At 38.1% G+C, this 26,227-nt stretch overlaps 1 protein-coding gene across 4 annotated transcripts in view; it reads right to left on the bottom strand.

Annotated features, from left to right (window-relative positions):
- Positions 1-26,227, bottom strand: part of ADAMTS16 (ADAM metallopeptidase with thrombospondin type 1 motif 16) — a 180,551-nt gene that overhangs the window by 101,432 nt on the left and 52,892 nt on the right. For all 4 annotated transcript variants that reach the window (XM_034959712.2, XM_034959711.3, XM_034959714.2 and 1 more), the window contains exons 9-10: positions 19,095-19,232; positions 10,431-10,584 (exon numbers count right to left, since the gene is read on the bottom strand). In XM_034959712.2, coding sequence (XP_034815603.1) covers positions 10,431-10,584; positions 19,095-19,232 — 292 coding nt within the window. The remainder of the gene's footprint in view (positions 1-10,430; positions 10,585-19,094; positions 19,233-26,227) is intronic.

Genomic DNA, 26,227 nt, shown 5'->3' with positions numbered 1-26,227 from the left:
TTTGGGACCTTGGTATCCTATAGATGTACTTGTCTGCCATTTAATAAACATGACACTCTGTTCCAAACAAACGAATAAAAACTATAGTGTCTTAAAGAGTTGCGATGACAAAGTAAAAATATTGTACATGCTCATTCACACGTGGAAGTGAAAAAATGGATTTTGTAGTGGTGGAATGATGGTTACCAGAGGCTGAGAAGTGTAGTGGAGGGAGATGGGAGGAATAAAGAGGAGTTGGTTAATGGGTTCAAAAATACAGTTAGATAAAAGGAATAACACCTAATGTTTAGTAGGGCCATAGGGTGACGATAGTTAACAACAATTTATTGTATATTTCAAAATAACTAGAAGAGTGTGATGTTCTTTACACAAATAAATGATGAACATTTAAGGTGAAGGATATCCCAGTTTCTCTGCTTTGAATATTACACATTGTACGACTGTATTGATATGGGAGGGGGCAGGGAGTTGCTGAGTAGAGAAGGGGGGGGGTCCCTGGAGAGGGCTCCACCCTCAGGCCTGTACCACAGACCTAAGTGAGAACAGACACTCCTGTTTTCATGCCCAAATGTTGCATTTTCCAAGACTACTCTGGCCCGCCATGCCCCCGATCCTGTGCCCGTAGAAACCTGAGACCTTAATGGGCACACACAGTGGCTGAACGTGGTCAAGAGAAGCAGAGGAACAGACCAGCAGACACCAGCAGACTGGCAGACCAGTGACGGTGGAAAGATGAATGACGTGGCAGAGGAAGAGAGGAGGGATGTCTGGATGCTAAGGGGAATTCAGCTGGGGGCAGCCAGAGAAGGGTCTGGCCACTGGGCAGCCTGACTCCAGGGGAAGACCACCTTCCCACTCCATCCTGCTCTTCCGATTCCCCATCCACCTTGCTGAGAGCCACCTCCACTACTCAATAAAACCTCACACTCATCTTTGAGGCCACAGAGGTGACCCAGTTTTTCCAGTACACTGGGAAAGAACTTAGGATACAGAAAGCTGTCACACTGGCCCTCTGCCCTTGGAATAAGGCAGAGGGTCTATTGAGCTGGTTAACACAAGCCATCCACAGATGGAGAAGCTGAAGGAGCACACCGTAACACACACCCACTTGGGCTTTGGGAGTTGCAGACACCCACTCCTAGAGGCTGCCGTGGGGCCGGAGCCCAAGAGTGCTCCCCACAGTCTCTGTACCTGCCTGTCTGCGTGCTCCCACTAGGGGTTTGAGCAGAGGGGTGACAGAAGGAGCGAGCCACACCCCTGTTGCATGTCCTGCAAGGGGGAAAACAGAACTCTTCTGTTTCAGTATCCATGTATTACAAGCACCCCGTAAATATGTGCAACTATTCTGTATCCATAAACATTAAATAGAAAAAGTTAAAAAAGAAAAGTAAACTACAAATGAGCAGCCAAAAACCAATTGTTCTGTCCAACTTTATCACTTTGACTTAACTGCTAACTTCATGGTACATAACATACCATGATTTTATTAAAGCACTATTGTTGTAGGTCATTATATCCTTAATGAAACTTCAGAGTCTTCTTGGAACAAAGATCCTATTAAATCACGGTTCTAGAGTCCAGGCAGTTGGAATGTAAGACTTGCTGGATTTTGGGGTTACTCCCAATTTAACAACAGTACCTAGGATGCTGAGGTGATCAAGTTTCAAAGCAATTCTGGCAGCTTATGTTTCAGATTGCAGGGTCAGGCCACCAAAGCAACGCTGATAAAGCACGATAGGTACACGATGAAGACAAAATGTTTTTAATAACAAATACCTAACTTGGGCAGAAAAGAGTCAAAACCTACGCAGAGTATTTACTCTTGCTTTATCTTTGTAGCTAAGGTATACTATCTTTAATGAAGCTCTCTCTTTTTATTCTAGTCCATAATTTAAGAGTTATGTTCACAAAAACCAATTTCAGTAATACCACCTTGGTTAAGGTTTAACACCACAACATAACACCCCAGGTAAAACCAACATTTTCAGATGGCTGGGCTGAAACTGCATTGTGGTGCTTCAATATTGTGAATGGCACACCACGAGATTCACTTCCTCAAATTGTCTGTACTACACTCTTCAACTTGAGTCGGATTACAGACTCAAACCTAAGACCTGAAACTATAAAAATTCTAGAAGATAACATTGGACAAACCCTTCTAGACACTGGCTTAGAAAAGAATTTCATGACCTGTTCACTCTGTTGGTAGTTTCTTTTGCTGTGCAGAAGCTCTTTAGTTTAATTAGATCCCATTTGTCAATTTTGGCTTTTGTTGCCATTGCTTTTGGTGTTTTAGACATGAAGTCCTTGCCCATGCCTATGTCCTGAATGGTAATGCCTAGGTTTTCTTCTAGGGTTTTTATGGTTTTAGGTCTAATGTTTAAGTCTTTAATCCATCTTGAATTGATTTTTGTATAAGGTGTAAGGAAGGGATCCAGTTTCAGCTTTCTACATATGGCTAGCCAGTTTTCCCAGCACCATTTATTAAATAGGGAATCCTTTCCCCATTGCTTGTTTTTCTCAGGTTTGTCAAAGTATGTTTATTGCGGCATTATTCACAATAGCAAAGACTTGGAACCAACCCAAATGTCCAACAATGATAGACTGGATTAAGAATATGTGGCACATATACACCATGGAATACTATGCAGCCATAAAAAATGATGAGTTCATGTCCTTTGTAGGGACATGGATGAAATTGGAAATCATCATTCTCAGTAAACTATCGCAAAAACAAAAAACCAAACACCGCATATTCTCACTCATAGGTGGGAATTGAACAATGAGATCACATGGACACAGGAAGGGGAATATCACACTCTGGGGACGGTTGTGGGGTGGGGGGAGGGGGGAGGGATAGCATTGGGAGATATACCTAATGCTAGATGACGAGTTAGTGGGTGCAGCGCACCAGCATGGCACATGTATACATATGTAACTAACCTGCACAATGTGCACATGTACCCTAAAACTTAAAGTATAATAAAAAAAAAAGGAAAAAAAAAAAAAAAGAATTTCATGATCAAGAACCCAAAAGCAAATGCAATAAAAACAAAGATAAATAGCTGGGACCTAATTAAACTAAAGAGCTTTCACGTGGCAAAAGAAACAGTCAGCAGAGTAAACAGACAATCCACAGTGTGAGAGAAAATCTTAACAATCTATACGTCTGACAAAAGACTAATATCCAGGATCTACAATGAACTCAAACAAATCAGTAAGAAAAAAACAAACAATCCCATTAAAAAATGGGCTAAGGACATGAATAGACAATTCTCAAAAGAAGATATACAAATGACCAACAAACATATGAAAAACTGCTCAACATCACTAATGATCAGGGAACTGCAAATCATAATCCCCATGCAATACCACTTACTCCTGCAAGAATGGCCATAACCAAAAAATCAAAAAACAGTAGATGTTTGTGTGTGGATGCGGTAAACAGGGAACACTTCTACACTGCTGGTGGGAATGTAAACCAGTATAGCCACTATGGAAAAAAGTGTGGAGATTCCTTAAAGAACTAAAAGTAGAACTACCATTTGATCCAGCAATCCCATTACTGGGTATCTACCCAGAGGAAAATAAGTCATTATTCAAAAAAGATACTTGCACATACATGTTTATAGCAGCACAATTTACAATTGCAAAATTGTGAAACCAACTCAAATGCCCATCAATCAACAAGTGGACAAAGAAACTGTGATATATATATATATATATATACACACACATACACACACACACCACATATATATATATATATATACATCACATATATATACACCACATATATATACACCACACATATATATACCACATATATATACCACATACATATATATACCACATATATATATATACCACATATATATACACCACATACATATATATACCACATATATATATATATACCACATATATATATATATACCACATATATATATATATATGTAATGGAATACTACTCAGCCATAAAAAGGAATCAATTAACAGCATTTGCAGTGAGCGATGAGACTGGAGACTATTATTCCAAGTGAAGTAGCTCAGGAATGGAAAATCAAATATTGTATGTTCTCACTGATATATGGGAGCAAAGCTATGAGAACACAAAGGCCTAAGAATGATACAATGAACTTTGGGGACTGAAGAGAGGGAGGGGGCCGAGGGATAAAAGGCTACAAATATGGTGCAGTGTATACTGCTTGGGTGATGGGTACACCAAAATCTCACAAATCACCACTAAAGAACTTACTCATGTCACCAAATACCACCTGTACCCCAATAACTTATGGAAAAAAAGAATGCAGTTACAATTGATGTTACAGTCAGATATACAGGGCATTGTCATTATTTATTCTTCAAGCAGTGAGATGCTTTTATCACTAATCCTGATTATCACTCTACATCAGTGACAGAAAAAGCCATTTTCATATATGTGTCACATATTATACATAAGTATGTAAACATACATATACATCAAATATACATTCACATATACAAAAAAAGGATGCATATGCATTTACATTGTCTGTTCACTTTTCAAAGGAAATAATGTTAGCTATTTAAAAGAGATTCATCCCTTCCTAAAATATCATCCATCCATCATCTAGATTAGCATATTTCTGAGTAACTCTACTGTGCCCAGGGCTGGTCTGGGCACTGGGCCATTTGCTTCTTATTGTTATTTCTTGTTTTATATCCTCCCATTAAGAAACTTCCTGATCTCTACATTTCATCTGAACAAAATAGGCCCTTTTAAATAAAAATTGAGCAGGTGTTCATTAAAAAAATAAGTTTTATAGTTTAAATTGTTCTGAGATGTTTCAATTCACATAGAAAATTTTTAAAAATCTCTAATTGCCACACCATATGTAATTTTGAGATTTGGTGTCTGAGAGATACTGGCCACACAAATAGCTTCTAATTTTTAAAGAAAATACAAAGCTGGGTGCGGTGGCTCACAGCTGTAATCCCAGCACTTTGGGAGGCCAAGGCAGGTGGATTGCTTGAGGTCAGGAATTCCAGACTAGCCTGGCCAACATGGTGAAACACTGTCTCAACAGAAAATACAAAAAATTAGCCAGGCATGGTGGCATGCACCTGTAACCCTAGCTACTCAGCATGAGAATTGCTTGAGCCTGGGAGGGAGAGGTTCCAGTAAGCTGAGAGCTGGGATGGTGCTACTACACTCCAACCTGGGCGATAGAGCAAGACTCCATCAAAACATAAATCAATAAATCAATAAATAAATAAATGAAAAAAGAAAATACATAAAGTTTGTGTTAAAGAACAATTTTATATATCATAAGGAATGATCTGACATTATGTGATTTTAATAGATGTACTGTTTGTTTAATTTTAAAAGATACTTTACTTCTCCCACCGTCCACTATGAAGTAACTGGTGTCAAATTCACTTTTCTGCAAAACAAAACAAAACTGCCACAAAACTATGAAATTATATACACCACATATATGGACCAATTGTTTCAGGTCTTGACAATAGTCAACACAGTACTGTGATGCTCGAGAGAAGGAAAACATGCAAGGAGAATGAACGCCGCATTTGCCCACATCTCTGCCTGCTGACCCTGCTGTTGGGAGGTGGATACCAGGCGGATGATAGTGGTCTCACTGACTGGAGGATGCAGAGGTCAGAGCAGAGGCCTGTTGAGTAGCTAGTTGAGAGTCAGCTCATATAGAAAAAAGTTGCATTGGGCTGGGGGCCCCAGGTGTCTGTCTTAGGTTTTGCTGCAGGTCCTAATGGTAAGGGGTGAGCAGCTGCCACATAGGAGATTCCAGGTGTCCTAGCAGAGGACCACAGCTGCAGGCTGAAAGCTGATGAGGGCTTCAAGACAGAGGATGCATAGGGCTGGGAGAAACTAGAGTTTTGGCTCACACAGAGTAGAGAGACCTCAATGAGCATCCTGGGCATTCAGTGGAACGCCCAGAAGTCCATGCCTCATGGGGAAGAACCACACACGAGAGTACCGGCTACACCACAGGGCCCAGAGAAAACTGAAAGCGATGAGCCCTAATGAAGAATAAAGCAAAGTCTTCGGGGATCAAAAGGACTCACCTTATATGTAATAACATAATATAATAGAAGTATCTATAACATAAAATAATATACTATTCAAGGAATAGTAGAGATAAATGAATAAATGGGAAAATGCAGAAGATAAACAGAAACTATAAAAAATGGCATTCTGGAACTAAAACTTAGAATAAGCCAAAGGTATATTTCACTGATTTATCCAAACACTTTTCATCTTCAAAACTGAGGATGAATTCATGACATTTTCAGATAAAGAAAACTGGAGATAATTTGTGGCCAGCAGATACGTGCTAGAATAAATGCTAAAGGAAGTTCTTTAGGCCTTAGGGAAATGATACCACTTTGAAACAGACCTATAGGAAAACATAGATACTAAACAGTAAATATAAAAGATGGTTTAATTTCTTGTCTTATTTAAAAGCAGCTATTTTTAAACAAAAACTACAACATTGCATTTTGTTGCATTTAATTTGCAGAGAAATGAAATATATGTCAATGATAGTGCAAGGAAGAGGGATGCATGGATTTATTTGTTGTAAGGACCTTGCATTTTGCACGAAGTGGGCACAAAGTTAATTCTACATAGACTCTAAATTAGGGATGCATGCGGTAATCTCTAAAGCAACCACTATCAATTAACATAAGGAAGTACAGTTAAAAAGCAAGTCAAGGTAAAATACTGAATTTAAAAAATAGTTTAATCTAAAAGAAGGCAGAAGAAAGGGAACAGAGAAACAAAATAGAAATGAGACTAATAGAAAACAAATAGTAAAACAGTAGATTTAAATCTACCATATAATTTTTACATTCAATATAAGTAGATTAAACATGCTGGTGAAAGGTCAGAGATTGTTTCAATGAACAGAAAAGCAATACTAGGCAAAAGGATGTTTACAGCAGACACATTTTATATAAACACACACATAAATTGAAAGTAAAAGAATGGAAAAAGTGATCATGCAAAGAGCAATCCTAAGTGAGCTGATGTGGCTATATTAGTAACAAATAAGTAGAAATCAAGCAAAGTAATATTACCCAACAATAAAGGAGGGTATTTTACAACGAGAAAAAAGTCAGAAGACATAGCCATCCTAAATGTATGTGCACCTAATTATGAAGCTTCAGAATATATAAAACAGAAATTATCATGATGTCAGGAGATCGAGACCATCCTGGCTAACATGGTGAAACCCCGTCTCTACTAAAAATACAAAAAAATTAGCCAGGCGTGGTGGTGGGCGCCTGTAGTCCCAGCTACTCCGGAGGCTGAGGCAGGAGAATGGCGTGAACCCGGGAGGCAGAGCTTGCAGTGAGCCAAGATCGTGCCACTGCACTCCAGCCTGGGTGACAGAGCAAGACTCCATCTCAAAAAAAAAAAAAAACCCAGAAACTAATAGTACTAACATGAGAAATAGAAACATACGTAATAATTGCTGGAGATTTTAACACTCATCTTTGTAAAATTGGTGGAACAAGTAGGAAATATGATGGATGATGCAGAAGATGTAAGAAATATTATTTAAAAAACAGTTATTTCTTGAATATTCTACCCAACCACTGCAGAATTTATATTCATTTCAAGTCTCCACAGAATGTTCACCAAGACAGATCATAGGCTAAGCTATGAAATATGTGTCAATACATTTCAAAAGTACATGTAGAGTATATTCTCTGAACAAAATTATGAAATTAGAAATCAAAACTAATAAGTTATCTGGAGAATTATTTGGCAATTAAATAATATTTAATATATTTCTAAGTAATACATTGGTTAATGAAGAAATTACCAGTTAAATTAGAAAATATTTTTGCTTAATAATATTAAAAACCCAGTATGTAAACATTTTCAGGATACAGCTAATGTGCTTAGAAAGACATTAATAGCTCTAAATATATTAAATGGTTATATTAGGAAAATAAGAAAGGTTTAAAGTCAATGATTCAAGCTGCTACTTCAAAGGGCACGAAAAAGACAGGCATACTAGCCTTGGAATATAATAAAGACAAAACAGAACTTAGTGAAATAGAAAAGAATCCAACAAACAAATTTTACAAATTAACATTAAGCCCAATATTGATGCTTTTGAAAGGATTAATATGATAAACTCCTAACTAGACTGATAAGAAAAAAAGATTTAAAAATACATATTATCATTATGAGGAATGAAAGGGGATATATCATTATAGATCTTACAGTAATTAAAGGAATTCATAACCATTCATTGAAAAAATATCTCCTTTAGTGTCACTTTTAATGATTTCTTTACTTTTTCCAATGAAATTGATCAGTCTAGTTAGGAGTGTCTTCTGAATAACCCTTTATCTATTAGTGTAGTTGAATCAGTAATTACAAAAACCTTTCCATAGACAGAGCTCACTGGTGAATTCTAATCAACATTTAAGGAAGAAACAACACCAATCTTTTACAAACTCTTCCAGAAAACAGAAGAGGAAGGGATACTGTCAACTGATTTTATTAGGTCAGCACAACTCTGATAATCAATTCTTGAAAATAAATTATGAGAAAGAAATTTCCCAATAATATCAATCAAGAACACAAATGTAAAAATCATGAGCAAATATCAGCAAATCAACTCAGCAGATTATAAAAATGAACAATAGATTACGACCAAGTGAGGTTATCCCAGGAAGGCAGATTGACTTAACATTCAAAGTCCAATGGAAAAAACTAAAGATCAAAATAATTCACCACATTAATAGAACAAAGGAGGAAACAATATAACTATATCAATAGACGTAGGAAAAGATTTGACAATATTCAACACAATTGTGTGATAAAATCTCTGAACGAATTGGGATTAGAGATGAACTTCCTCAGTTTGATAAAGAGTATCTGTATAAAAACCAGCAGCTAACATCATACTTATTAATGGTGAAATGTAAAAACCAGCAGCTAACATCATACTTATTAATGGTGAAATGTTATACAATTTACTTTTAATGTTACTATATGGAGCAAGGTAATTATAACATTCAAGAGCAGGCGACATTTAGCAATTATGATAGAAATGAGAATAATTGTTACTTACTGGAGTCACGGAGGGGTTGAAGGAGGGGGCACAGGGAAGGTTCTGGCTTATGTAAATAAAACGTGTCTTGATTAAGATGCCAGTAACATGTGAGAATACATTTGTTAAAATTCAAATTGTACATGTAAAATGAATGTGTTTCTCTCCATGTAAATATGTCCTCAATAATAAAAATGCACCTTGCATCTAACTTTTCATTGCCTACGTTTTCCAAATGACAACAGGGCACCATGAATGACACAGTCCGTGGTCACAAAGCTAACTACCATGGAAACCAGAAGCACAGTCTAGAAGATCCTATCTTTGAAAAAAATCCATTAGTTTTATGTCCATTTTCCTTAACAAACAGAAGAGTAACACTCAAAAAAAAATTTCTTAGGGAATTCACATCTTCTGCCCATAAGAAAAGGCAGTATTGAGAATGTCTGCTGCTGCTGACGGATTTACAGCTCTTGTTTCAGTCTGGGACTCCCCGGCTGAGGAGATAAGGATCCAGTTCTGGCACATAGCTGGAATTGATCTTTGGGGGAGCTCTGCTTGACTTTAGAAGAAAGAAGATTATCATGTTAGATTTAAGTTGGGAGTATTCCCAATGCATTTTGAAATGTTTGGAAGTTTCTGGAGGACTATATTTTTCTCTAATTTCTTCTTGATTTTATTCTAAACTAGAATAAAAGAAACCTTAAAAATAGTTACTTTTACTTAATTTATGGGTAGCTTTTCCTGTGTTTGATAGAGCAGGTTCCTAAATCTCGATTTTCCCTTTCTAGCAAGAGCATATGTCTCTGTGTTACATGAGCAATTTCTGTTAGTAAATCACTCTGGTAAAGTTCCTGGGGTTGACGGAGTAGGTATTACCTTCTATGAGAGGCAACTCTATAAATACCTTGTTTGAGGGAAATTTATTAATCAGTAGCCCTAGGTAAGCTGCTGCTTTATAGTAAAGTATGCTTATATTGGGAGAGAGGAGGGGGACTTTGTTTTTTTAAAACCATTTTAAAAAATGCAGAGTATTAATTTGCCAACTTACACTGACTAAAAGTTATTGCTGAGCTCCCACATGATAAATCAGAAAGAAAGATCCAACCTAACAGGCCAAGTCGGTTCTCAAATGAAAACTGATACCCACAACAGTATCTCCTGTCGTCTTCTTTGCCAGTGAAACATGTGTTTCCTGTTATACAGGACCAGCCTTAACATACAGGATTTGACATTTGGTAGGTACCCAATAAATGCAGAATATATCAACATCAGTTACACTAAATAAAACAGTCTTATGAATCATGTTGCATTGAGCATGTGCCAATAATCACTTGCCTTTTTAAAGTCCAGCATGCAGAGCTTGGCTTTCTCTCCGAACTGCCACTTGCACTGTGTGTTTGCATCATATAATTCTCCTGGCAATTTCTCAGGATACTTGTATTCCTTCACAGGCTTTGGCTGATCAGCAAGGCAGATAGCTTGAGCGGTGCTGAAACAAAGAGGAGATGAGCTACTAGTAACTGCCCATAGAGTAACCAAAGGACTTACAACTAATAATGCCTTTCTCCCCCATGTAATTTTACAACATATATTGTGTATACAAAGAGGAGAACTTTTTTTCTCCTGAGGTACAATATAATACTTATCTTAATTATATTTAAATACAGAGACTCCATTTTCTGAAATTGTTTATTATACATTGTACCTGTTCCAGGGAGACGATTTGTACTTATTAAATTTCTTAAACTTATCATGAGGAAAAGTGCAACTGAATAATTACAACCAGTGTTCAACATGAGAAGCTCTTATGATGGACATCTTTTATGCACACTTCTTGGCAGAATCAACCAAAAGATGGGCATTATAAAAATAAAACATACTCTATTTCAAAGACTGGAACTTTCTTTGTTTCTTTGCTTTTGATTCTTTTTCCCTCTAGGCTAGGGGACATGTATATTATCTTTGAGATTGTAGAGGTTCTTCCTGGAACACTGGATTTCCACCAGCAATGCTCTATGCTCAGGATGATTTCTGATGACCCCCAAGTCAAGCAGAAAATTAACCTTGCTGAAATCATTGGTAGATGGCTAAAGAACAAGTAATAATTTCTTTTTCCATAAACAGATTATCCTCTTCTCTTCCAGGATGTTCTTTGGTATAATTTATGCATTTGGGAAAGTGTATTTAAATATTTTTGTGTTTTCAAATAGCAACTAAATCCCTCCTACAAATTTCAATAGGCCCTTCCATGAGAAAACCAAAAAAACAAAAACCTAGAATCACAATACAATAAGCAATGGCAGATCATCCTCCAAACTTGGCTCTGAGTGGTTGTCCACCTTGACTGAAGATTTCTGGCTCATTTCTAGGACCCCCAGTTCCATGTTCCACTGCTTCAGAGCTCAGGACTCTGTGCATAAAAAGCAACATATAGCCCAGATGGGTTCTCTGTGAATTATACCAGAGATTAGGGAAGAACTTATACCAATTCTCTACAATCTCTTCCAATAAATTGGAGCAGAGGGAATACTTCCTAAATTTTAAGATGAGGTCAGCGTTATCCTAATACCAAAACTAGACAAACATAGTACAAGAAAAGAAAGCTTTTCTTATCTCTCATAAACATCGATACAAAAATTCTCAACAAAATGTTAGCAAATTGGATCCAACAATGCATGAGAAGAACTATATACTATGACCAAGTGGGATTAATCCTAGGTCTGCAAGGTCTGTTCAATATTCTAAAGTCAATTAATGTAATCTATTACACATCAATAGGCTAAAGAAGAAAAACCACATGATCATATCAACAGATGAAGAAAAAAACCATTTGATAAAATTTAACACTCATTCATGATAAAAAAAAAATCCCAGCAAACTAGGAATAGAGGAGAACTTCCATCTACAAAAAACATACAGTTAACATTATAATTAATGGTGCGAAACTTAAAGCTTCTCCACTAAAATCAGGAACAAATAAGAATGACTCCTCTTACCACTCCTTTTCAACATTGTATTGGAAGTGCTACCTAGTGCAATAAAGCAAGAATATTACATAAAAGGCATACAGACTGGAAAAGAATAAATAAAACTATCTTTGTTCATAGATGACATGATTGTCTAGGTAGAAATTTGAAAGAATCCACCAAGAAACTCCTGGAACTAATAAGTTACGGCAAAGTTGCAGGATAAAAGCTTAATATGCAAAAGTCAATTGCTTTTCTATATGCCAGTGACAACCAAACAGAATTTATTGAAAATTAGAAACATGTCATTTATATTAGCAACCAAAAATGAAACAGATATAAATGTAGCAAAATATATGCAAAGCCTACATGAGAAAAATCTACAAAACTGATGAAAGAAATCAAAGAAAAACTAAATAGAGAGATATTTCATGTCCATAGATCAGAAGACTCAATCTTGTCAGGAGATTAGTTCTTCCCATTTTAATCTATAGCTTCATTGCAATGTCAATCAAAACTAAAGGAAGTTATTTTGAGGATATAAACAAACTGATTCCAAAGTTTATATGGAGAGGCAAAACACTTAAAATAACCAGAGCAATACTGAAGGAAGAGAACAAAGACTGACAATACCTAACTTCAAGACTTACTATAAAGTTACAAAGAATGGACAAATAGATCAGTGGAACAGTATAGAAAGGACAATAATCCACCCGCATAAATATAGTCAACTGATCTTTGACAAAGGAGCAAAGGCAATGGAATGGAGAAAAGATAGCCTTTTAAACTGATCATACTGAAACAATTGGTCATTTACACGTAAAAAAATTAATCTGCCGGGCGCGGTGGCTCACACCTGTAATCCCAGCACTTAGGGAGGCTGAGGAAGGTGGATCAGTTGAGGTCGGGAGTTCGAGACCAGCCTGGCTAACATGATGAATTCCTGTCTCTACTAAAAATACAAAAATATTAGCCAGGCATGGTGGTGTGCATCTGTAATCCCAGCTACTCAGGAGGCTGAGGCAGGAGAATCGCTTGAACCCGGAAGGCAGAGGTCACAGTGAGCCGAGATCATACCACTGCACTCCAGCCTGGGTAACAGAGTGAGACTCCATTTCAAAAAATAAAATAAATAAATAAATCTAAAAAATGAATCTAAATGCAGATCTTATACCCCATACAAAAACTAACTCACAATGGATCATACAGCTAAATATAAAATGCACAACTACAGAACTTCTAGAAAATAACATAGGAGAAAATCTAGGTGATCTTGGATATGACAATGGCTTTTTTGATACAACATCAAAGGCACAATCAATGAAAGAAATAATTGACAAGCTGTACTTCATTAAAATAAAAAATGTCTGCTCTGTGAAATAAATGTCAAGAAAATGAGAAGACAAGACACAGAGTGGGAGAATATATTTGTAAAAGACATTGCCAATAAAGGGCTGTTACACAAAGCATATAAATAACACTTACAATCCAAGAACAAGAAACAGTAAGAATAACAACAAGAATAACAAAAAGTGGACAAAAATCTGAACAGACACCTAATCAAAGAATATATAGATGGCAAATAAGCATATAAAAAGATCTCAACATCCTATGTCATTAGGGAATTGCAAAGCCAAACATCAATGAGACACCACTACACACCTCTTAGAATAGTGAAAATCCAAAACACTGACAATGTCAAACACTGATGAGAATGTGGAGAAACAGGAACTCTCATTTACCTCCAGTGAGAATGCAAAATGGTCCAACCACCAAAAGTGTGGGTGCAGAAAGGAAAATCATTGCAACCATTTTATAATCAATCGACCACAATAACCACATGGATAAAATGAATGTTGACTTTTTTGCATGCCATATACAAAAATTAAGTGGTCTACATGTGATAAGCAAACAATAAAACTTGTAGGAGATCATGTGGAAGAACACCTTTGCAACTCTGGGACAAGTAGAGCTTTTTTTTTTTTTTTTTTTTTCCAGCAGTGTACAAAAGCACCAACCTTAAAGACACATTAATAATTTGGATTCCATTAAAAAAATAAAAATTTCTGTTTAGCAAAAGGCACCATTAAAAGTGTAAATAAAAAGTCACAGAGTCAGAGAAGATTTTATAATACATATATTCCAGAATGGGACAAAATGTTTATACTCAGAATGTATACAATACTCCCATCAAGAGAGAAGAAAAAAAAACAGGGTCTATTTTTTTTACATGCACAAAAGATTTTAGCACTTTACTAAAAAGGAAAAGGTTATTCAAGTGGCCATTAAACATATAAAACGTATTCAATATTATTAATTAATACATTGATATGAAACTACACACACACCAGATACCTAAAATGAAAAATATCAACATGACCAAGTGTTGAGAAGGATTTGAAACCATTTTGAAAGTTTCACAAATGCTTCTGGGAGTGTAACTTCACACAGCTACTTAGGAAAGCTGATTAGTACTGTCTATTGCACCTGTGCTTATATATTTATGACTCTGAAAATTCCATTCCTATGTACACTCAAGACACGTATGCAAACCAAGAGAATATTCACAGTGCTGTTCCTTGTAATTGCCAAAAATTGGAAACTCAAATGTCTATCACCAACAGAATGAATGAATAAGTTTTAGTATATTTATATATTTAGTATATAAATTATATGCAACATAACTAAGTAGACTAATGCTATATTTAGATGCAGCAACAAGGATGAATCTCATAACTGCACAATGGTGCATAACTCCTGATTCCAGTACACAGGGTTCCATGTCAGGATGGTGGTTACCTTTGGGAAAGAGCAGAAGCCCTTGGAGTGGGGAGAAGCAGCTTCTAAAGTCCTTACCACACTCTGTATCTTGATCTGAGTAGAAGTTAGTTACACTACTGTGTTCATCATGCCAAAATTCATTGAGCTGTATGCACTCTTATAATTTTGTACTTTTCTGTATATATTTCGTACCAAAACAAAAATAATGTTAATGAACACATTAAGGAAGGTCAAAAGTATCATTACAACATTTCAAAATCCCTTTCCCACTCTAAGTGGTGAATCAAAAAATGTTAAAGAGCTTGAGAGATCTTTTAGTTATATCCCATCATTTTTCAGTTAAGAAGACTGAGGCCCTCAGAAAAGGTTCTACTACCCACCAAAGTCAAGACCTTCCCAGACATGGGTCAACAAGACATGAACTGATTCCCTCGGTCCTTCCCTCCTCCGCAGGAAAGTGCCTGCCTTCCAGGCTTAGAGTCACCCTGGCACCGCAGAGACAACAACTGGCCATGACTTAAGATGAGCTTTGTATCACAGAGCAGGGTGTGACTCGAAATGTATTATTTCCATTATGCGCAAAAACACGCTTAATGGGCTGTCAGGTCAGATCTCATTTTCCCATCAACAGAAGTAGTATGGGGTACGGCGCCGCTTACACTCCAAGTTCCCTGCGATGATGGTCACCTTTCTCATGCTTTGATGTGTTCAGATTCACGTGGTCAGAGAGCTGGCATTTTCACTGATCTGCAGGGCATGATTTAAATTTTTAAAAAGTAACTGAAGATGAGTCCCTGTTGTCATGAAATTTAAAATAATGAGCTAAAATTTCCCTAAGTCACAGGCCTCCTGGATGCAGACATGAGTAAGGTGATGAGGTCTGTGTCGGTTAATGGAAGATGACACATGACTTTATTGACTAGGTTGATGAATTCACTCCAAAAAACTATCAAGCCTTCATAACTCTACCAAGAATAGAGAAGAGTTGTGCTGAAAACTTCAGGCCAATTGAGTTCCCTTACATTTTTTCCCACTATCAAATGCTAGACTACTAATAAGGAGAACAGATTCATCTTAAAAGGTAGCCATTTATCCTTGCTCATTGTTGGGATCATATCCAAAGAGTCACCTAATTGGTGGAGAATATAACAGTATTTTGATTACTTGGATATCAGAAAGTCAGCAAACAATCAAACAAGACAGTCTCAGATTCATTAAGTCAGCGAAAAATCAAGATTTAACACACTATAGAAATGTCCAATTTGCAACTGGTTTTCGAGTAAAATGAATCTTAATAGTGAATTTAACAACAAGAGACTTTCTTGGAAAATTTCACCATTCAAGAAAACAAATTTGTAAACACGTAAAACCTTACCTATTTATTTATACTCATGTGGTCAAAAGAAATTGGTAAAGTCCCTGAAAATAAATGTTTATCATTGAAATGCTACAGTAGTGTTTTGCTGGATTCACACAAAAACACATCAGCACACTTCAACTTATAGTTCAGGTGTTCCAGTATCATAGAAAGAAAATGGCTTTTAATTCCAGTACCTTAATAATCATTCTTAGGACTATATTATGTCTTCAAGATGACATTCTATTTTCAACGTCCTCAAAATAATTATTCCCCGAGCATGTAATTATCTTCTTTCCATGAGTCTGCCTATATTTCTTGGCAGTTTCAAAACTTTTTTTGGACTTTCATAACGCTGGTTCTCACTACACACCCAAATTATAATCCCCCGATTTTTTCAGTTGTCAGAGGATATTTCAAAATAGAAAAAGTGTTACTGTATCTTCCTCATAACGATTAAGATGAAAAAGAGGTTTAAAAAATTCTGAATCTAGAAAACTATAGAAAGGATCTGGAATATAGAAAACTCCGAATTTTCCTTATTAATGCAAATAACAGCATGGTGAGCCTAAACTGAATAATCTTCCTTGTTATCCAGAGTAGAATTTCTACACACACAGAGAGAGAAAAATGTGAACAGCTGCAAGAAACAGCTAAAAACAATGCTAACAATCCCCAGCTTGACTCTGAGAATACCATGCAGGGAAAAACAAATGCTAAATGTACTCCTATGCATCATGTCAGTTGTAGAATAGCTTTAACATTGTCTTTTTTTGGTAATATAATTTTTTTAAAAAAAATGATCAAGTGTATATTCCCAGAATACAGGTTTATATTACCAAGATACACATATCGTCCAAACTGTTGCCACTTATGCTGGGTGGCATAAACTATGAAACACAGTTGTTTCTTAATGTGTTAACATACTTTAGTCCTTGGAGGAGGAACACCAAAAAGGAGGAAGCTAGAGGAACACAGCCCCTGGAGGCTGATGATCAAAATCCTGGCTGGGAAGCCAGGATCCCTAGAGAATGAAGGAAGAGGCAGCCATAGGGGCAATCCAGCCCCAGGTGAGCCCTGGGGCAACAGACCACCAGAAAGTACACTGGAGTAAAACCAACAGAAGTACTGGTGTGATCCTGCTACTCAAATAGTGTCCTAGAAATAAGAAGACTTAATTTGTGCAACAGAAAAAAAGAGCTCTATTAATTAAATAAATGAATAAAAAAGGAAGAAAGAAAACAAAAAAAAGGTAGGACACAAAGAAGTAAGGTCAGTGAAAGGAACCAGAGAGGCCGGTTGAGAACTGAAGAGTCTACAGGATCTAATAGAGTAGGGGAACTTTGTTCTTAGTTCTCAGTTTGGAATAACTAGTTCCTAGTTTTGACTGCAAAGACATGTACGTTACAAAGACTTGGAAGGCAGATAATCTCGTTTCCTAGCCTGGGGACTTCTTGGGTGCTGCTAAGCTATTTTTTTCTTCCACCAAACCTGCTGGAATCTCCCTGGAGATTATTTCATTGGTGCATGCAAACGTCTAAACTCATCTTACTGTATACGTTAAATATGTGTAGTTTTTGTGTATTAATTTTAGCTCATTAAAGCTGTTACTTAAAAAAAAAAAACCCTTTGCTTTTGTTGGAAGTATTAGTATTTGTCCTACTTTTTAATAATATAAATATAATTCTTCTTGTCAAATTTCAAACTTTCCTATCACAACTAGCTAGTTCCTTAGAATCTATACATTTGTGTCCTTCCCTCTGTTCTTCATTTTAAAATTTTTATTTGCTTTTTTAAATTTTTTAAAAAATTTTTATTTACTTTTCTGCAATAGGATTTGGGGTTCATCATGTGGCACAGATGGCTCTCTGTCACCTGAGCACATGGGTAGAGGACATTTCTCAATGCCCCTTGCACTTCTGGGCAGTCATATGAGTTCCTCCAGGAACACCACCCTTGTCCCGCACACCCTCCTGGGCTCTCTCTGTCCTCAGTCCCCAGATGGCTGCAGTGGGGAACTAGGTCCTGGAAGAGGAAAGGTCACAGGATGGAAGAAACCTGGGTCTCTGAATGACTGTGTGGAGCAGAGACTTTCCAATTCACACTGGACTGTAATGTCAGAAATAAAGTTTTGGCTTAAGATTTAAACCAAACTTCAAACTCAAAGCCAAAGAGATTTAGGGAACAAGTATATAAACTAGCAGTTCTAAGAACGTTTCATAAAGTTCCTCATTTCTCTGAAATTTTCAAATCTACTATTTTTCAAGGATCAAACCCTACCTCCCCAATGTTTTATCTCCTAAATAAATTAGTGCTTAGAGAAAATTTCTAAAAATATTATTGAAGATTACAGAATATTAGAGCTAGGTTAAAGTTTATATACTCAAGTTTCTTCACCTAATGAGGAATGCATTTAGTAAAAAGAAAGAAAGTGAGAGAGAAAGGAAGAAAAAGAAAGAAAGAAAATGGAAGGAAGGAAAAGAAAGAAAAAATAAAGAGAAAGAAGAAAAACCAAAAAAAGTTATGCTTTATTATTGTGTATACAGATGTGTACATGTACGATCTTTCTATTCACTTCCTGAAGATTCCTAATTATGGAAGTGAGAATTGTAAAACTTAAATGTTAGTGACAAATATTTTGGTAAGTGTCTTATGGCTCCCTTTTAGTCTCAAGTCATTGATTCCCTTTGAATCAATGTCAGATTAAGCCAACAGGCCTCCACGCTCTAAGGAGATTTTTAGCAAACTCTTCGGTCAACTGAATGTCTCAAGACACCTTCAAAGGGAACCACATCAGGAAGCACAGTCTGGGGCTGCTTGCACAGTATCTGGCTGACCAGGCAGTGAGCATCAAAGGCCCCGAAAGATCACAAGACCAGCTTAAAGAGTTCCTACCTTAGAAATTTGTGTAGATACTGGCGGCTGCAGGGTGACCAGGAGAAGACTCCATTGTGTCCTGCCAATGTAGGGGACATGATGTTGCCCTCGGACTTTTTGCACATGTTCCCTTCTCCATCATGAATCATGCCAAAGCTATGAGAGAGAGAGAGAGAGAGATGGTTCTTTCAGAACAAAAACAGTTTAAATTATCTGATACCCTCTAACAATTACAAGTCAAGACTGTGAGACTCCCTCATGCCTATATGCCAAGCAGGCAAAAATAAAAGCCACAACTGCCAATTGGTTAAGAATATTCACGTGTTCCAAGACAGTTTCTGAAGAATGGACCATCCACCAAATTGCCTCAAAGTGTACACCAATATCATAGAAGAGTAAATGTCCAGATGCCTGCGTTTTGAATGGGGTGGAGGGACTTGGGATCTTCTTGATTAGGCCAACACTGCTCTATGTTGCTTCTTTTTCTCCACACTCTTTTCTGCTCAGCAGGATTGTTAGAGTTTCCATGGGTGTTCGTTAGAAATGTAGATGCCAGGCTTCTACCCAGGAATTGTTGACTCAGAAAAGAGAGATTCAGGCGTTTGAGCTGTCCAAACAAGCTCCCCAGGCGAGTTTGATGCTTACTGCAATTTGAGAACTACAAACAGCTACTGCAACTCATGGTGGGCTGACATTCTGTCTCTACCCCTACCTGGGGATGTTCCATCTCAAACTATTAGGGCTGCACTGCTGGAGGCTGTGATGGGCGGGCTGTGCTTGACCTGAATCCGTCTGTCTATTTGGAGAGAGTAGCTCCACAGAAACCGAACAGGTGACTATGGCTTCATGTATTTGTGGGTGTCATTTGAAGAAGCACAGGTTACCTTCATGTGAAAACCACACCACTTTGGAGATCCACACCTGGCTCAGAGTACAGGTACATCTCAAGCTACAGCAGCCATAGGAACCCTTAATGGGGGCCATCAGAGGTGTTGAGATCCTACAATGCCAATTAACACTCCCTTAATAACACCTGAGAAAATGGAGCCGTGCACCTGTGAGAATCACATTTTCCAGGGCTGCTACCTCCCTCATCAGCAACTCTCTTCTTCTTAACCTGTGAAAGCTGTAGGAGGGCCTTGAGTGCTCTCAAGGCTCATATCAGTGATCCCATTTTCAACTATTCCAGAAGAACACAACATACTTCCTTGGGAGCTCCTGTGGCTCTGAAGACCTCTCATTAAGGTAAATACATTCTTGCAGAGCTAAGCCACTATTGCCATTAATGTCTGGCACCCAGCCATTGTATGGATTCCCAGAGCACAGGGTCTCATGTGGTGAGATGCAGAGAAAAGGGGGAAGGCAAGAGAGAGGGAAAGCAAAGAAGGACATGGTGGTTTCTATTTATGTGGGACATTATGCTGCCAAGAATTCCATAAGGAGTGGACAGAAGGCAGCAGGGACAGGAAGACACCAGTGTAGGGGAAAGTCAGCTCCAAAAGGTGTCAAGAGAATCTGTACTTGTTGCCTAGGCTGAAGACACATTTGTCTATTTAACTGCTTTGCTTAGAGCTATTTAGTAATATATTACTAGTAAATATAGTAATTAACATTTATAAGCACGCACCATTTTACAGCTTTTATGGTAGGCTTGTAACCTATATTCTAATTTAAAACTCAACACAGCTCTATAAGGTAGCTTTAATATAAAGACAGCAAGACCGAGGACTGGAGAAAGACTACATCCAGGGTTACCGAGTCAAGGCTGAAACCTTGACACTTTGATGTCAGAGCCTAGCTGGGATTCATGTAATAGTGTAACCTGAACGTGATTGAAGGCTGTATCCAAGGAAATCTGGCATGCAAATACTGCTGAATTTCTGCAAAATTCTTGATCAGTACCAAGGGTGATGTAGATGTAGTCATTTTAGCCTCCACCCATTCTCTGAAGTTCTATTAAAGGCAATTAATCAAGGCCAGGGTAACCACATGGCAGAGGAAATGTGTCATGGCTGTGAAAAAGATTCAGGCTGAAATCCCAAATGGGAGGCTGCCTTAGGGAGAAAAGGAGGAACACGAAATACCAAACTACCCTCCGCTGGCTGGCCCTTGAGCTGCTAATGAAGAAGACACATTACGGTCCAGAAATTGCCCTCGATAAACTTGCTACCGTGTCTGCCTACCTTTCTAAGGAATTCAAAGTCCACAATGTCCCAAGTCTGGGGAAATCTTGGTCTTCAACTTTTACATTTAAAGTATTTTCAATGATTTTTTTCTAGTATCAAGTCTCAAACTCTGATGCATCAACATCTGAGAGATACAGAGCACAATGTAGCTACCCAAGCCTGCAGTGGTATAGTTCTAATTTTGTGGGTCGAGGGTTAGGAGCTGGCATTTGGGTGTATTGGAACACATCCCCAGGTGATTCTGATTCCCACCAAAATCTCAGCACCACTATTTCACAATTTGTGTCTCCAATCAGTACAATGCCCACATTGGTAATGCAATGAATGCCAGCAGATCAGCATAAAAAAGTAGCACACAGTGATTACATTTAATACCACCATTAATAAAGTCACAGAAGAATGAATAGAACACATTTTGAAGATAAGGTTGCTATGTGGCAACCAAGAACTATAACTACTATTCAAATTATGCAGACCAGAGAATATATCTTGCTCCTGTGCACCATAGTACTTTAAAATGGTTATCATCCCATTTGCTAAAGTCATAAATATATTTTATCTTTTTCCCCTTACTAGTTTATAAGTTTCTAAAAGACAGAGACTCCTCTTATCCGTGCTCACAGCCCCACTGCCAGTGGACTTGACAGTACCTAACAGGTTTCTATTCATGTTTGTTAAGTGAAGGAAGGACAACCTTTTCTGCTGTAACACTAACTCAAATACCCAGACGGAAACCTAATTTCAGATTAAATTGAATTTGGGAATTATATTTCAATGTCATGCTTTTATCGTCTTCTACAATATTTTTTGAGTGATTCAATTACCATTGGGAAGTATTTGTTTATTATTAATGATATACTGAGAATGCTGAATAACCAGCCAAGTGTTTGTAGAGGCTGTATCACTTATTTCAGGCTGTTCAGACAGTAGTGGTTAAGGACATGAGACATTCTTAAAGGAACCATAGGCCAATGTTATCTGGATGGCAAAGTCTACCTTTGGCATAATGATGGCGACCACAGGTAGGACTGAGCTGCCCAGAGCCCTGACGCAGGCTTCATGCAGGCATCTGGAGAAGCACAGCTCACCCTCCACGAAAGACAGAAGGCTGAGCTGAAGACAGCAGTTGCAGGGAACTGAGGGAAATGGGCAGGGAAGAAAATGGGAGACAGCATGGGCTGTGGAGGTGCAGGGACCTCAGTCAGGGTCTTGGCTCTGTCATTCACAAGCTGCTTGATATTGGGCAAATTACTTGACCCCCCCAGCCTCAGTTTCTTTATATATAAAATGGGATATATAAAATTCTATATATATATATAGAATGCCTGGGACTGTGCACATCAGAAAGGAAAATTCAAAACTTCTATTCCCTTCCAGGATCCAAATGTGGTCTTGGTCAAATCATATAACACCTAAGTGCCATTCATGGTTGGTATGCATATGTGCATGCATGTGTATGGGAAAGTCTGGCCAAATATTAATGGATTTCAAATACTTGTTGGACACAGAAACAGACAAGAAATCCTAAGAGGAATGACAACAAATAAAATTGGTAAGAACTGATGCTCTGACCTACCACAGCTACCCAGAGAGCAGCCTGACAATCCCCAGTCCAGATGATGGTTAGAGGGGCTGGCTTTCTCCAATATTCTTCAAGTCTTTAAAAATCACCACATGCCTCCCTGATGCACTGGAAGAGGCCCAGACTGGTGACAAAGCACAGCCACAAATGGGGTGGAGGCACATGTCATCATCAAATACTGAAAGGGGCATCGCCAGTGACTGTGGTTGAGCTGAATGGTATTTTCAAGCTAACTACTAGTGATACCAATAGTGACACCAACGCTGCTTTTTTTTTTTTTTTTTTTTTGAGATGGAGGCTCTCTCTGTTGCCCAGGCTGGAGTGCGGTGGCGTGATCTCGGCTCACTGCAACCTCTACTTCCTGAGTTCAAGTTCTACTTCCTGAGGTTACTCTGCCTCAGCCTCCTGAGTAGCTGGGATTACAGGAACCTGCCACCACACTCGGCTAATTTTTGTATTTTTAGTAGAGATGGGGTTTCGCCATCTCGGCCAGGCTGGTCTGGAACTCCTGACCTCATGATCCACCCACCTTGGGCTCCCAAAGTGCTGGGATTAACAGGAGTGAGCCACCACACACGGCCCAATGCTGCTTCTTTTAAGACCTCCCTGATTGTCCCTGTGTGGTCTCTTGTAATACTGACAGCTCTCATTACTTGATATCTTGCATGGCATATCTATTTATTCTTTTCTCTTAAACTTTGGAAGGGCATAGATCACTAGTCTTTTTGTAGACTCCTACACAATGCCTTGCTCTCAGAATGCAAATTGTACCCAATGACTGGGTCCATAAACTTGGGGAAATGCAAGAGACAGACTGATGAATAATGAATACTTTTGCACACAGTTAACATATTTGTTTTATAGCACCTCAATGGTCTCAAGTGATAACGCAACTTAGCTATTTAAGCCTATTTTATATAAGTGGAATGTACAGCTCAAATAATGCAACCTAAATTACACTTGCATATATGAGCTACGGAGCATATAGTGCTCTATTGTTTTTGCAGATGGGAAACCTAGGTGAGAGCTGTTAAGGGCACCCTCCCTGGTCACTATCAGACTGTGGTAGCACTGTGCTGATCTGGAATCTGAGTCCCAGAGCCCTACCCATCAAATGACATGACTTCCCTTAGCAAATGGGAATTTTTCAGATGGATTAATGCACAGATGACATATTCTCCCAAATGCGCAGTTCAGCCCTTGGTGCATCTGTGCCAATGCTTCAGCACCTGCCTTAGCAAACCACATGTCCTGTGTCAAGTGATTTAACATAACCAGGAAACTCTCCTTGTACCACCAGCTTAATACAAATCCTGATTCAATCCCATGTACTACAGGAGAACACATATCTCAGTTCTGGTTCCAGTCTCTCCTCCTCTCTTTCCAACACAAATCCAAACACCTGTTCTTAGTAATTTCTATTTTTAGGTCACATTCCCTAGCATAAACTACATGATATTTTGAGATTTTTTTTAAAAAGTGGAACTTAGGAGGACAGATTGGATGGACACTAACTGAAATCTTTATTTGAGTTAAAGGTTAGAAACCTATGAGTTGCAGGCATGGAGAAGTACTCCTCCATCCCAAATAATGTCCTCCAAATGTAAACAGAACTGAAAAAGTAAAATTTACCTTTGAAGCAGGATGTTTTACACGTTTTTTAATAGTAAAAGTCATAATAAATTCAGAATTGCTTTTTAATTCTTGACGTACAGAACTCAAAAATTTGACTCTGCTTGGAGCTCATTGATAAAAGCAGACCGTTGATGCTCTGATGTTTGCTCCATGCATCAAACTTATCATTCCTTCTTCCAAAAATAAAACTCACTAAATACATGAACTGAACAAATGTGTTTGTCTTCAGTTTAGTTCAACGAAGATACACGGAGTTTTATCATTGAGTCTTACACATCACAGCCTTTCTCATTTGAAGTGGTGGTCACAGCTAACAATTCATTTGAAATGTTTACTCCTCACCTGTTGCTTGCTCACGCCCTGCGTCACTCATTCCCCGACTCCATTCATACACATTTGCTGAATATTCCACATAGTCTCCCCTAAGTCAGTGAAGGCAACAGAAGGAACTGTCCTGAGTGGTTTCCATGGTTTGAGCTGTATGTGAAATTGCTGGGTGAATTTTACAGAAAGTGCTCCACGAAGAGCAGACACTACTATTATCATTACCGTTACTACTATTACTATTATTGCCACTCATTTTGGCATTTAGCACATGATAGATACATATATTTTCTATTTTCTCAACATGGTCAGCAGGTTTTTCGTTGACAAGCTCCAGGTTCTCTGTCTCAGAGAACTTGAAGAAGTCAGGTGTTCAAGAAAGATCTGATACTTTCTGGCAGTTAATCCTATATTAGCAATGGGACTCTCCTTCATCCACATGCAGGGCTTATTTTTTTTTTTTTTTATATACAGGGTCTCATTCTGCCACCCAGGCTGGAGTGCAGTGGTGCAATCTCAACTGACTGCAGCCTCGACTTCCTGGGCTCAGGCGATTCTCCCACCTCAGCCTCCCAAGTAGCTGGGACTACAGATGCACACCACCATGCCTGGCTAATTTTTAAAATTTATTGTAGAAATGGGGTCTTACTATGTTGCCCAGGCTGGTCTTGAACTCCTGGGCTCAAGTGATCCTCCCACCTCAGCCTTTCAAAGTGCTGGGTTTACAGGCATGAGCCACCACGCCCGACTGGCTTCTTTCTTTATTCACATCTAGATTCTGACTTTCCAGAAAAAACATTTTTTTCTTGTTTGGAGAAAATCTTTTTCCAACTACACCCAATTTGAGTGAGGAAAGGAAATAGTAATAATTGACTTCTAAGAAAAATAAATGCCAACACTGATACTTGCTTGACACTGAAGATCAGCTGAGGGCCTTGTGTCGGATGCCTCTAGTTTAACTTAGTTAAGTTCACCACCTGCAACGGCTGGCACTGCCAATTCCCATATCTCAACTGCTTATCGAATGTTCACTGGCTAAGCCCTCAGTGACTTAAATATTTCTTGCCTTGATTGTTTAATTAAATTCAGGTATGGTTCAGAGGACAGCAGGAGCCTCATGTTGTTACAATAATGAGAGTTTTTGAAGTTTTAACTCTAGCAGACTATTAAAAATACAACTATGATTCAACTGAAAGCTTTATAAAGTGAAGGTGTAATTTTCTAAGCAATGAAATAGTCAATCATTACCTGCGGTGATGAAGGGATCAGTAATAAGATATGAAGCTTCATTTTTCAGGTCATCAGTTCACACAGCTAAAGGGTGCAGAACCTTCGTGGAATTCCATTAAACACAAGCACATGTGTATACACACGCAAACATACACGTACACGTATATGTGTGCACGTACACACACACACACAGA

Source organism: Pan paniscus, chromosome 4 (genome assembly GCF_029289425.2).
Source record: "Pan paniscus chromosome 4, NHGRI_mPanPan1-v2.0_pri, whole genome shotgun sequence".
Taxonomy (NCBI): Eukaryota; Metazoa; Chordata; class Mammalia; order Primates; family Hominidae; genus Pan; species Pan paniscus.
Note: the sequence above shows the minus strand (reverse complement) of the source record. Positions and strands in the feature narration are given on the sequence as shown.